Here is a 12046-nt window from a genome sequence, read left to right as displayed (position 1 = left end):
ATTCCCCCCCTGGCCCGCAGAATTGAATTGATCCACCTTTTCTCTGCCAACACAAGCACTGGTATCCATTCTGCCAGGAACGTACATCACCTCCACCCCCCAGTCCCTGACAAGCCTGACTTGACCCTGGAACATACAAGTCTTTTGAGTTACTTGCAAGCTATCAGCACACCAATTCCCATCTGCAAGCAGCTGTTCAAATATTTACAAGGCTGTCAACCCTTTGGGTCTAGAACGTCATTCTACAAGCACAAGCAACTTTGGTGCACCCGCGCGGCCAAATCCTGTTGTGATTTGTTGTTGTTGTTGTTTTCAGTTTAGACATGCAGTAACGAACTAGAAAGGCTTTTTATTTTCTCTTCTCACCGACCTGCAACCCAGCTAAACTCCTCACGACGCCCGTTGTGAAACGGGGGGAGACACGACGCCATGAGTGTAAGCCTCCCGTTTTGAATTGAATTATCTTCTCGGTCCCTTTGAAACAGCACGTCCCCTTCATAACTAAACAATCGGACAATCATACTTACTGTTTTGCCGCCAATAGAAAGCCGCCCACTACATACAGGCTCTCGACGATGCTCGCTGCGACGGAGATTGGGAAGCCGTCCCAGAGCTTGTGCGCAAAGTTCGAAAGCATGCGCCGGACCGAAAATGTACCGCACCCTACCACTCGATAATGTCCTGGTACCTTTGCCGGACACGGTTGGACTGATCCTTTTCCATCAACAACAGGCTTGACCCTGACCGCCGAGATCGAATGCGCCATAGAGAAGAACGCCCAGAAGCTCTCGCCCGGTGCTGAGCGGCCCGCCACAAAAGACGGAAATGCCCCCACAGAAGGCAAGGAACTTGAGGTCTCAAGCGAATTACCTCGGCTCCTGTCCGCCATCGACGCCGAGACGTCTTTCCCCGAGGATAAGTACCAGGCAAATGTCTGCGTCGGGTGGCTGCATTGGGTCGTTGGAGAGTACCACCTGGCAGCCGTCCGGTTGCCGAGGGCCTTTGAATCGGAGCAAATATCCGAGAGCCAGGCATCCGAGTGGACGAGGGTTTGCGCCCTCAAGTCGGCCTACCTGCGCGCCAACGTGCTAGCTCGAGCTGGCAATCGGCTAGAGGCTCTGCTCGTCTTCAGAGATGGCCTCCCGTCGATATCCACCGAGTGGACGAACCAAAAGTCCCGCAAACAGCTGCGCTACTGGTCGGAACTCTTCCTGACGGAATACTGCATGATGTTTAGCAGCTCGCTGGAGAAGGGGGAGACGACGCTGGATGACCCCAACAGCCTAGCGTGCTACCGCTCGTGGGCGAGGTATTGGGAGTCTGCAAAGGGTGTCCCCGTTGGCGGGGGCTATGGTTTCCGCGGTTCCATCCCTAGGCGCGTCATATGGGGTCAGTATCACTCCGCCCTGTCCGCCATCGTCGAAGAGGACCTGTCTTTTCCGACTGGCTTCGTCGTCGCGCCCTCGTCCAACGACTCGTCCGCGAGGAGCCAGTTGAGGGCAGAGTTGAAAAACGTGGAAAAGATCCACGAGACGCTCCTGCTCAACGAAACGGAATTCCCAAATGCCGAGGAAGAAAGGGAAGAGATCGAGGAATTCGTCCATCTGGCTTGCCAGAACTGGAGGGTTCTCTGTGGAAGGGGATGGCGGGATCAGGATCTTGGTCCAGGTGGCAGAGAAGGACTCAGCCGCGGAGTGTTGGACATTCTCTACCGAGCGTCCATGAAGACGTACCACTCTACCTCAATCCTGCGCCATCTATTTACCATTCACGTAGCTGTGGCAGAGTTCGACCTGGCTTTCAAGGCATTTGACTCGTACTTGGAGCTCGTCAAGAAGGGTAAGGCTAGGGTGCAAAAGTCGGGTCAGCCCGAGCCTAGTCTGGACGACGAGGCTACAGTTCTGGAAACAGTGTCTGCTGCCATCGCCATTCTGTGCAGGTATGGTCATCGCCAGGCCTCGGAAAAGGCAGTTGGCCTGGCAGCCGAGCTCGAGGAAATTCTCAACAAACTCCCAGCTCAGCCCCAAGTCGAATCAGGAAACACACTTCGAGAGGACGAAAGTGCCTTCAGTGCAGCAGGTGAGACTGTGCCCCCGAGGATAATAGCCCTTGCTTGGCAGGCCATTGGTCTGGCCAATGCGCAATGGGCACGGATGACATTTGATTCAAAGAATAGGGGGGACATACACGCCAAGGCCATCAGGAGCCTCAAGAAGTCTCTATCTGGTGATCTCAAGAGGACGGGTGATGTCAGAGGCATCTTCGCCCTGGGTGTTTTACTTGCCGAGCAGAGAGATCTTACACCAGCGATAGAGCTTACCAAACAGGCTCTCCTTCTTGGCAAGACGTCCCCCGGAACCCAAAACGATTTACACAATGGTTCCCACTGGAGAGAGCGGTCACTCATTCCGGTATGGCATCTATTGTCGCTGCTTCTGAGTGCACGTCAGGACTTTGTCATGGCCGCTCGCGCATGCGAGGGTGCCTTCGAGCAGTTCAAGGATCCCTCTGTCCTCTTTGGAAGCGAGCAAGTCTTTAGGAGTGATCATCTCAATGAGGCCGAGCAAGGGGCGGGCTTGGTAGATGTGATGGACGATTTCGAAAAAGAGAGTATCCTCGAGGTCAAGATGACGCAACTTGCTTTGGTCGAGCTCCTCGAGGGCCCCAAAATTGCTGTTAATGCCAGCTTGGAACTCCTCAGCCTGTTCAACAGACTATTTGGCACTGTCGAGGAGAAGAAGGCATCCCCACCCAAGACAGAGCAGGTCCCTAAAAGCTCAGCAGGCACTATGCGTAGCATTAGGGGAAGTATATTTGGGAGGTCAGACAAGGAGAGGACTGGGAGGCCTTCTACGAGGCAGCCATCTACACTCGAGCCCATATCCTCGCGCCCCACGACGACTCACAGTATGGCTCCGACTATTCAGGTCACCCAGGAAGATGGCGAAGTGGGAGACACCAACTATGCCAAGAAGGCCGCGACTATTTCTGGGAGGAGCCAGTCTCACAGGCGCCAGAGCTTGCGCAAGAGGGATAGTACTCGAGGACGATCCGCGAGCGTTGGGCCTGCCCCGCAGCACCCTACCGTGGTGGACGGCGAGAGCTATTTCACTCCGGTCAGCGAGATGGGACCATCTGCCGAATTTTTTGCTTCAGCTCCGAAACGGCCATCGTCGTCTGCAGGCGCCCCCGTTGCGCTGACACGGACCTTTTCACAGGCCGAGTCCTTTGCATCGTCGTCCAGGGGTAGGACGTCCGCGGCAGACTTCTCGGAAGTGTCGAGGGGCTCGATTGAGTTCAGTCCTTTGCTCTTGCCGCTTATTCAGTTCCCCAAGTCGAACGAGCAGCGGAGAAGAAGCACGATTCTGATCAAGGTTTGGCTGATGATTGCGGGATTCTATCGCCGCGCGGGACTCTACGACGATGGCAAAGCCGCTATCGCCGAGGCCCAGAGACTTCTTCAGGCCTTGGAGGCTGTGGTAGCCCAAGAGGAGACGGTTGCTTTTGGTGATTCAGGCTGGGCAAACAGCAAGAGTATTGACGAATTGTGGGGAGATGTCTGGGCCGAGGTGAGTTTTTCCAAGCCGGTGCATGGTAGCAGGCGGGACTTTTTGTGGTGAATATCAACTAACCTTATTTTGGTCAAGATGGGCAACCTATCGCTTGCAAAAGAAGTTCCGTATTCCGCCCGGTCCGAGTTCGAGTCGGCCTTGACACACTGCCCTGCCCATCCAGCCGCGACTATCGGCCTGTCCAACATTCTTCTCGATCTGTACAGCGAGAAACTCCCGCCTCCACCGACAATCCCTGGCTTGCAGTTCAATGATCACAACCTGATCTTGGGCACCAAGTCGGCGCAGGATCTTCCCATTTTCGGGTCGGAGCAGAAGCCCAAGCCGCAAGAGCAGCCGAGTCTCCCCAAGGAGCCTCTCGGTCTGAGGACGACAGTGACGCCAACCAAGTCACAGCCTCGGCAGCAAAAAGCCGGAAACAAAATTGCGGGCGCCGCCGAGTCGGATTCCGCTGGTGGGAAGGACTCGGAGTCGGAGCTGCAGGCGCCGTACAAGGCACTGTCCCTGCCCATCGTCGACCGACTGGCGGCGCGAGACCGCGCTCACGGGCTGTTGACGGGCCTGACGAAACTGGGTTCGGCATGGAACATGTCCGAGGCGTGGTTTGCCCTGGCGAGGGCGCACGAGGAGAGCGGGCAGATCGAGAAGGCGAGGGAGGTGCTTTGGTGGTGTGTCGAGTTGGAGGAGAGCGTTGGTGTCAGGGAGTGGAGGTGTCTTGGGAATGGGGGTTACATCCTGTAACGAGGTGGCGATTGGTTGCTAATGTTTAGATTGCTGGTTTTTGCACCGTTGTAGGGGTCCAGAGTCTAACATATCATGTAATAGACTGATGGGGGAGAGATTTGAAGTTGCTGTTGAACTCGTCATATAATGATGTATTGCCTAACATGGCGAGCGCGGGAGGGAGTATGCAATTATATGTATATATCGACTAGCTACCTATGGAGATGTGAGGATCTTGCTACGGCTCCGTACAAACGTGGTGGCGGGAACTTCCTTTTACAGTATACTTTCTCCCATTGCCCCGTCACCTAAACCTAGTTCTGAACTAGAACTAAACCAGACTGTTCTAGCTGGTTCAAAGGCTCAAGCAACATGTGGCTCCCGCCCATCGACGCTATAAAATCATGTAAACTGTGTGTTTTAGATGGAGTTCTTTAATTGTAAATACTAACTAGTTCTAGCTCTTATTAAACAAATCTGTAACCCCGCCTGCTACTTCCTACAGCGTAACAACGCTCTTGTTGACCGCGAACCTTTTGGGGGGTTTTCTTTTGGGAAATATTATCGACAACTTAATTCAACCAGAATGCAAAACTATCCATGAACCACTCGTTTTCAAGAAGATGGTCCGAATATATGCGGAAAGCCTGGAATTCATACTTTTGTAGATTCGGCGATATGCTCTTCTTGTTGCACCTCTCGTCCACCTCGACGGTGATCTCGCGTCTGGGCAATTGATTTGTCTCAAATGTGTGTTGGCCGGGATTGAAGACACGAACCCACTCCCCGACCAAGCCGCCTTCCCATTTCCGAATTAAACAACCACGGATTTTTTTCGGTTCTGTGGAGCATACCGATCAGCCGCTTCCTGTGGAGGGTGTGCAACGACAGGTGTGGCCAAGTTGGCGATAGTGAATGACGCGAGAATGAATAGAGAGTGCATGGCCGCTGGCGGTGGGAGAGTAGACAGCGGGGAAAAAAACATATAAGAATAAGAAAAAAAAAAAAAAAAAAAAGAAACCCAATAAAAGTCGGAGTGTATGTTCAGATCATGATCAAAAAGATAAGCGTCGAGGTGATTACGGAGGGGTGGCTTTATACCAAGGGTCTGACGAATGAAGAAATACTATGAATATACAAAAGAAAAAATGGACTTCATGGTCGTAATTGATAAAATCTTGCCCAGGTGGCTAACATGTTGTTTTACAGAGCCAATGGCTAAAAAGATGAAAAGAGTCAAGTAAATACACGTACATATATACCAGAGTCTCTTATGTTATTAAGTCAGAAAAATAAAACAAATAAAAGTTTTGTACAGGGTGCTTCCAAGTGGCTGTTTTTTTTTGGTTGTTTTTTTTTGAAGGCATTTATTTCGTGTCAGCGGAACCGAAGTCGGCTTTAACCGAATTGAGATTTTTTTTTTAGTCCAAAAAAACAATGCTTGTCGCTTCCAGTTCTAAATATATAACGCGATACCATAGAGAGAGAAAAAGGATCAACGCACTGGCATAATACCAGTTGAATCTCATTTAGATCAAAACATCACTCCCACCGAACAAAAAGACAAACTCTTTTTAAATTCAAGATGCCACCCACATCACCAATCGAGCTCACTCTTGTGCTCGCCGCAACGCGGGACATGGGCATCGGCCGCGGCGGGACTCTACCATGGACGGGCCTAAAGAAGGAGATGGCATACTTTGCTCGCGTCACCAAGCGTCTCCCTGCGGCAGATGTAAGTATTATACCTTCTCGAGCATTGTGAAATCGTATCGATCCCTCCCTTGTGTCCAACAATAGCTTTCTGCAAAAAAGATTGAGAAAAAAATAATGGGCATCTTGCCCTGCCCTCAACCCCACAAGGATAAACCACCGACGGCACTCAACGCCGTCATAATGGGCCGCAAGACGTGGGACAGCATCCCCCCAAAGTTCCGCCCGCTGAAGGGCCGGCTAAACGTCGTGCTGAGCCGGTCATTTCCGGAGCTCAAGGGGACCCCACCGCCGCCGTCATCGGCCGCCGCAACAACGACGACGACGACAACAACAGATCCGGATCCGGTCGTCAACGACAGGGTGCCGATCCACGCGCGCTCGCTGCCCGAGGCGCTAGCCTACCTCGGCCAGCTCAGGGAGCAGCGCCAGGCCGTGGGCAAGGTGTTCATCATCGGCGGGGCGCAGATCTACGACGTGGCCCTGGGCCTGCCCGAGACGCGGCGCGTGCTCTTCACGAGCGTCATGTCCGACTTTGAGTGCGACGCGTCGGTGGCGCTGCGGCTGGGCGAGGGCACCGGCTGGAGGAGGACGTCCAAAGAGGAGCACGACGCCTGGGTGGGCGAGGAGGTCCCAGCAGGTGTGCAAGAGGAGAATGGGACGCAGTACGAGTTTCAGATGTGGGAGAGGTCGGATTGATATCGACTTTTTGATATATATTTTTTTTTCTTTTTTTTCCCCCCCTTTCCTTTTCTCTTTCTTTCTTTGGTGAATGATATGGCTACCAAAAAGAGGGTGAATCAACAACCCCATAGCGGCGTTTTAGTACATAACTTTGACCTTGACCCATGTTTTAACGGGTGAGGCCATAATAACCGACAAGGCCCCCAAAAGGTACAACTACTGTTACAGCTATATAAATATACACAGCACCCACTGGAGTGTGCTGGACGATTGTGGGAATACATCATGTTCAGATCATTGCTCATGACCTCAAAGCCACTCCACAAAAGCGCATACGGCGACGCGCTCCCTAAAAATACGCCTTCTTAGTCGTAGCCGCCGCATTGGCCGGGATCTAGGCCTCCCCAGCCTTGGGCAAGACACCGACGAGCTCCTTGGCTGGGACGTCGACAAACTGCAGCTCGCCCTTGATGTCGGTCCGGAAAGCCTTATGCATCTCGAGCAAAGCCTCCTCGTCCTTGAGCTGATCCAACCTCTTGAGCGAGGCGCGCATGTAGCTGACCACGGCGGCGACCTTTCTGACGTCGACGTCGGGGTTACCCTTGAAAAGGTTCCTCCACACGGCGGCACCAAGGACGGCATCGCCGCGGACGATGCCCTCGTCATAGGCGAGCATTAGGCCGCGCCAGGCGACGAAGAGGTCCTTGAGGTGGTGCTGACGCAGCGACCGCGAGCTCATGCCGTGGTGCACGTCCATGCGTTCCTCGGCCTCGTAGAAGAAGGCGTCGACGAGGGACTTTTGCGAGCCCTCAAAGGCGTCCTGTTGTAGGCAGCGGTAGCGCACGACGGCGAGGTACATGTGCATCATGGTGACCTGGGCCCACGTGCTGAAAGTCGGGGGGAGGCCGAGCTCTGTTCGTATGTTGAAAAGCAGTCTTGTTAGCTTGAAGCTGCTTTGAATATGTGTAAACATATTATTTCGGTCAAAACAAACCTGTATGCCAAGGCGAGGACCCCTCGCCAATCTCCTCCCCATCCTCTGCCTTCCTCACGAGACCCTTCTTGCGTTGGTTGGGGTCGATCTTGTACGGCGCCTGCTTGGCGAGAGACTTGTAGAGGGTATTTGCGTAGTTGTAGACTCGATATGTTTGGTTGTACACACCAGGCACTCGCTTGATCAGTTTGTAGAGCAGACCGGGACTATCATCTCGACAGGCGCGTGTGGTGTGCAGCGGCCTTTGCTGTTGTGGGTGCTGCCTCGATCGGCTCGATCTGAGACTCGCTGGTCCTGCTGTTGCTGTTATTGCTGCTGCTGCGCTGCTAGACCTGGTCTGTAATACTTGTCGCTGGGCTTGTCGCCCGAGCTTTGACGGAGCTGCCTCTAAGCAGGCCCGACACGTCTGGAGAGGAAGCATGTTGGGAAGTCTGGATTATAGCTGAAGATTATCGATGGCTATGTTGAGCTTGGAGCTTCTTTGCTCGACATCATGAATTCGCGATAAAAAAATACAAGTGGGTCCATGCAGTCGCGAGGTGTAATGGTAATGGCGTTCTGGTGAGGTGTTTACCCTAACCCTTGATAGATCTGTTCCGGCTTCTCGTATCTACGCTTACACGAGCAAGACCAGCTACCTGCCTACCTATCCAAACATGAACGATCTTCTTCTTAAAATTATTAAGTATTACTACAGCATATTACACAATATCTTTCCCCATGTCAGATACTCCCTTGCATTCCACGCTCAAGCTTTGAGAACACTAGGGAGGCATTCGTGCCGCCAAATCCAAAGCTGTTTGATACTGCAACATTGACAGTCCTCTCCTGGGTTTGATTTGCCACAAAGTTGAAGTTGGGCCCGACCCCGGGGTTGAAGAGGTTCTTTGTTGGCGGTACTCGGTTCTGCAAGTTGAGTTAGCCAGAGACGCCCATAAATGCGTCCAGTATCGTAAAGTAGTAAGCAAAGACGCGGATATGATGGTGTTGCTCACCTCTGCAACTGCCAGTGCCGTGAAAACAGCCTCTACTGCACCAGCAGCACCCAGCAAATGCCCGGTAGACCCTTTGGTGCTACTAACTGTCACCTGGTCCTCTCTTTCGAGACCCTCCTCGCCGAGCATGAGAGATCGAATGGCAAGGGCCTCGGCCGCATCCCCTGACCGAGTCCCGGTAGCATGGGCATTGATGTAGTCGACCTCGGCCGGCCTGACTCCAGCATGCTTCAAAGCCTTTTTCATGGCCGCCAGAGCACCAGATCCGTCCTCCCTCGGTGCCGTCATGTGGTGCGCATCGCCACTGCATCCATATCCTCTCAGCTCGGCCAGGATCCGCGCCCCCCTACGTAGAGCATGTTCAAGCTCCTCGAGCACTACGACGGCTGCACCCTCGGCAACTACGAAGCCGTCGCGGCTCTCGTCAAATGGTCTGCAGCTGGCGGTAGGGTTGTCATTGAAAGCCGTCGACAACGATCGGGACCTCGCGAATCCGGCAAAGGTCAGCGGGTGGATGCACGACTCGGAGCCTCCCGCAACCATAACGTCTGCGTCCCCGAACGCGATAAAGCGCGCTGCATCACCAATGGAGTGGGCACCCGTCGTGCATGCAGTGGTCGCGGCATGGTTTGGGCCACGGAAGCCATGGTGCATCGCAATATGACCGGCAGCCAGGTTGATGAGAATCTTGGGGGCGAACAGTGGTGATACTTTTTTGTAACCCTACAGTCCGTAGCAAATCGAGTTCTTAGCTTGTGTTCCTCTCTACGGCGGCACGGATTCCGAGATGCGTGCCTGCGTGCGTCATCAATGGGCTGCTCTAGTCTCACATGTTTATGATGGGCCAGTGCTGTATTGTAGATTTCCTCGAGATTGCCAATACCACTTCCCAAGCAAACTCCAGTCGCCTCGAGATCATGGGGCGTCTCCGGCATCCACCGAGCATCCTCCAAAGCCATGTCAGCCGAGGCCAAGGCATATTGGGCAAACCTGGACATACGTCGCTGGTCCGTGGCGTCGAGCCAGTCCGAGGGACGCCACAGTCCCGAAGCCTTGCCGCCGTCTACGTCGCCTGCACCTCCATGTGATTTTGCTGCATTTGCATTTGCGTCTGCAGCTGCAGAAGTTGGCACCAGGCCTGCAACGGTGCTGGGAAGCTCCTGCCACCTGTCAAGCGGCTCAAGGTGCGTGACACTCGTGATGCCCGAAGCCCCGGCGATTAGCCGCTGCCAGGATCGCTGGGCTCCCACGCCCAAGGGCGTGACGGCGCCTATGCCCGTGACGACGACTCGCCTCAGAGACATTTCCCAGACGGGAGCGGAACAAGGTTTGTGTAGCTCTCGTCTCGAGATAAGCAACCAAACGCCAAATCGGGCAAGTTAGCTCCCACGCAGGGTTGGAAGCATCAGACAATCTATGGACCCCGGGAAGGAGAAACCAACAAAAAGAAACCAAAAAAAAAACCGCGCGTCTATCTCTAAGCAACTTTGGTCTGCTGGTCCATGCCCTTGATGGTCGTGCGTTTTGGAGGTCTCTGGATCGTGTGCACTGACAGGGAATCCCTCAGCGATGGATTGCGTCGTGCATCAATCTCCCGGGAACTGCTCAAGGCGAACAAAATTCTCCGGTGCTGTTGGAGGCGTCGGTGCGACGGTTGTTGTATTCGATCGTCAGTCAATAAAGTCAACCTTGAGTTTATAACCAACGTTATCAACTGCAAGGGCACAGACTTGCTTCGCCAGGTATCACAAAGTTAGCTTGGTTAGGGAGGTACTTCGTAAGTCAAAGATGGAATCCAAGACAAGAAGCTCTTTTACTGTAATAAGGGTGGAGCCATTACTCTGGAGAGTTTTTGCTGGCGATAGCCAATCGCCAACCATGGACGTCAATCTGCCTGGAACGGTGGAACCTGGCCCCTTGCAAGCTGGCTCTAAAGTTCTAGATCTAGTTCTAGGCCTTCCAAAATAAGATCTTGCTCCAATGCAAATCACGTGCTTAATAGCTAGCTCATTTTCAGTTCTGACAAGGGGCAGGCAGGCAAGGCAGGGTGTAACCCGTTGGGACTCGGAAAGGACAGAACTATTGAGGTTCGATTCGGGCAACGACCCTGAATAAACACTTGGGGTTTTGTTTGAATAGGAAAAACAAAAATAATAGCCACGTCTTCAAAACCGGAATTCAATCACACTTTACGCGACAACCCCCTCAACAAACCAAACTGGCGTAGATTACTTTCCGAATCCGGAGAATTAAGACCAAGGAACATTACCTACCTACTGTTTCCGAGTTTCAATTGTTTGTTCCTTTGCGCTGGGTGTGCTGGTAATGCCTAGTTAGCTTTCAAGTTCAAGGTAGGGTAGGTTCAGCTCACCTTCTTTTACTTGCATTTGTTTCCGTCAACCTCCTGACCTTACTAGAGCCAAAAGAACTTGAGACGACAGCAAGAAGTGGCTTCATTCAACTTTAAAAAAAAAAAAAAAACTTTGCCGCTTCATTTATCACACAGCGCTAGGTCTTTACTTATTGTGTAGACGCTGCCAATCTATCTTCAACGTGGTACAGGATCGGTGAGTTTTTTGCGACATGCAACGTCGTGTTCTGCACAAGGAAGACCTCTGCATCCATGGCATGGGAATGGAGGCGATTATTTGCCAACCGACAACATCAGCTGTTGTCCCTGTTCATCTTCTCCGCAAGGTCTTCGGCACATATCAGTACCAGCCAGGGCTTGCGAACAGGTCGGGGCAAATTCGCTTAGACTACGTGGAAGAACGGTTTACTAACAGCCACTGGCCTTCATCCCGTCTCCATGCAGCACCCCTCTTCAAGTCAAACGTACAGATTCAGACAGGGCCAGGCGACCCAAGCAGTTTCCCTGAGCCCAAAAGTCTGCAGGGACAGTTTCTCGCCTCACCTCTGTTTCGAAATCTCCAAAGCCCGCCTTATCTATTTGGTAGTCCAGTCCAGTCCGGACTTTCTCCTCATGAGGTTGGTCTATACGCCTTGACGAACGTCTCCGTCTCGAGTCAAGTCAGCAACCAGCATAGCAGCTATTGCTCGGGGCTGCTGCCAAAGTGCTTTCTGCACCTACTGCTGTAGAGTTTGGACAAACTTTTTCGTCTCGTGTCCTCTGCAAGATACGCGAGTGATCTAGGTGCCTTGGTTTGTACTTCTCCAGGAGATACCAACGGTATCTATCTACCTTACCTAACGCAGCATTGGTTGCCCCCCTCAGCACTGAACTGTACACCTCGGCAGCCCATTGAGACCAGTTTTGCACGTCCAGAAGTTCCTGAAATAATCTGGAGAGCGCTAGCTCTTGCTTTGCCAAGCCAAGCCAAGCAGCTGTCAAATACTCTTCTCGT

At 52.9% G+C, this 12046-nt stretch overlaps 5 protein-coding genes across 5 annotated transcripts; 3 read left to right on the top strand and 2 right to left on the bottom strand.

Moving 5' to 3' along the window:
• The first annotated feature begins 113 nt into the window (after window positions 1-113).
• Window positions 114-4659, top strand: MGG_08820 (uncharacterized protein). Its single transcript, XM_003713788.1, has 4 exons — window positions 114-435; window positions 545-653; window positions 733-3569; window positions 3648-4659. The coding sequence occupies exons 1-4, from the start codon at window positions 430-432 to the stop codon at window positions 4311-4313; spliced, it is 3618 nt and encodes a 1205-aa protein (XP_003713836.1). The 5' UTR covers window positions 114-429; the 3' UTR covers window positions 4314-4659.
• Window positions 4660-5724: 1065 nt separating this feature from the next.
• On the top strand, window positions 5725-6982 carry MGG_10204 (dihydrofolate reductase). The gene is made up of 2 exons (XM_003713787.1): window positions 5725-6030; window positions 6159-6982. The coding sequence occupies exons 1-2, from the start codon at window positions 5881-5883 to the stop codon at window positions 6705-6707; spliced, it is 699 nt and encodes a 232-aa protein (XP_003713835.1). The 5' UTR covers window positions 5725-5880; the 3' UTR covers window positions 6708-6982.
• On the bottom strand, window positions 6650-8200 carry MGG_10203 (uncharacterized protein). Its single transcript, XM_003713786.1, has 2 exons — window positions 7687-8200; window positions 6650-7604 (listed from the first exon to the last, which is right to left on the bottom strand). The coding sequence occupies exons 1-2, from the start codon at window positions 8105-8107 to the stop codon at window positions 7087-7089; spliced, it is 939 nt and encodes a 312-aa protein (XP_003713834.1). The 5' UTR covers window positions 8108-8200; the 3' UTR covers window positions 6650-7086.
• A 131-nt stretch (window positions 8201-8331) lies between these two features.
• On the bottom strand, window positions 8332-10481 carry MGG_10202 (3-oxoacyl-[acyl-carrier-protein] synthase 2). The gene is made up of 3 exons (XM_003713785.1): window positions 9512-10481; window positions 8682-9404; window positions 8332-8592 (listed from the first exon to the last, which is right to left on the bottom strand). Exons 1-3 carry the CDS (start codon window positions 9983-9985, stop codon window positions 8410-8412), a joined length of 1380 nt encoding a protein of 459 aa, XP_003713833.1. The 5' UTR covers window positions 9986-10481; the 3' UTR covers window positions 8332-8409.
• A 783-nt stretch (window positions 10482-11264) lies between these two features.
• On the top strand, window positions 11265-11780 carry MGG_15591 (uncharacterized protein; the record flags this gene model as incomplete). Its single annotated transcript, XM_003713784.1, has 1 exon — window positions 11265-11780. One exon carries the CDS (start codon window positions 11265-11267, stop codon window positions 11778-11780), a length of 516 nt encoding a protein of 171 aa, XP_003713832.1.
• Window positions 11781-12046: the final 266 nt, after the last annotated feature.

This window comes from Pyricularia oryzae, chromosome 2 (assembly GCF_000002495.2).
Source record: "Pyricularia oryzae 70-15 chromosome 2, whole genome shotgun sequence".
Lineage (NCBI taxonomy): Eukaryota > Fungi > Ascomycota > Sordariomycetes > Magnaporthales > Pyriculariaceae > Pyricularia > Pyricularia oryzae.
This window is presented reverse-complemented; position numbering and strand designations above follow the sequence as displayed.

Bases quoted from the DNA above. Each gene is read 5' to 3' on its own strand.
- MGG_08820 (XM_003713788.1), top strand. The intron at 654-732 runs GTACCGCACCCT...CATCAACAACAG, and splicing joins GCATGCGCCGGACCGAAAAT to GCTTGACCCTGACCGCCGAG. The intron at 3,570-3,647 runs GTGAGTTTTTCC...ATTTTGGTCAAG, and splicing joins GGGGAGATGTCTGGGCCGAG to ATGGGCAACCTATCGCTTGC.
- MGG_10204 (XM_003713787.1), top strand. From the start codon at position 5,881: ATGCCACCCACATCACCAATCGAGCTCACTCTTGTGCTCGCCGCAACG. The intron at 6,031-6,158 runs GTAAGTATTATA...CAACCCCACAAG, and splicing joins AGCGTCTCCCTGCGGCAGAT to GATAAACCACCGACGGCACT.
- MGG_10203 (XM_003713786.1), bottom strand. From the start codon at position 8,107: ATGCTTCCTCTCCAGACGTGTCGGGCCTGCTTAGAGGCAGCTCCGTCA. The intron at 7,605-7,686 runs GTTTGTTTTGAC...ACATACGAACAG, and splicing joins GTCCTCGCCTTGGCATACAG to AGCTCGGCCTCCCCCCGACT.
- MGG_10202 (XM_003713785.1), bottom strand. From the start codon at position 9,985: ATGTCTCTGAGGCGAGTCGTCGTCACGGGCATAGGCGCCGTCACGCCC. The intron at 9,405-9,511 runs GTGAGACTAGAG...TACGGACTGTAG, and splicing joins CACTGGCCCATCATAAACAT to GGTTACAAAAAAGTATCACC. The intron at 8,593-8,681 runs GTGAGCAACACC...CTCAACTTGCAG, and splicing joins CGGCACTGGCAGTTGCAGAG to AACCGAGTACCGCCAACAAA.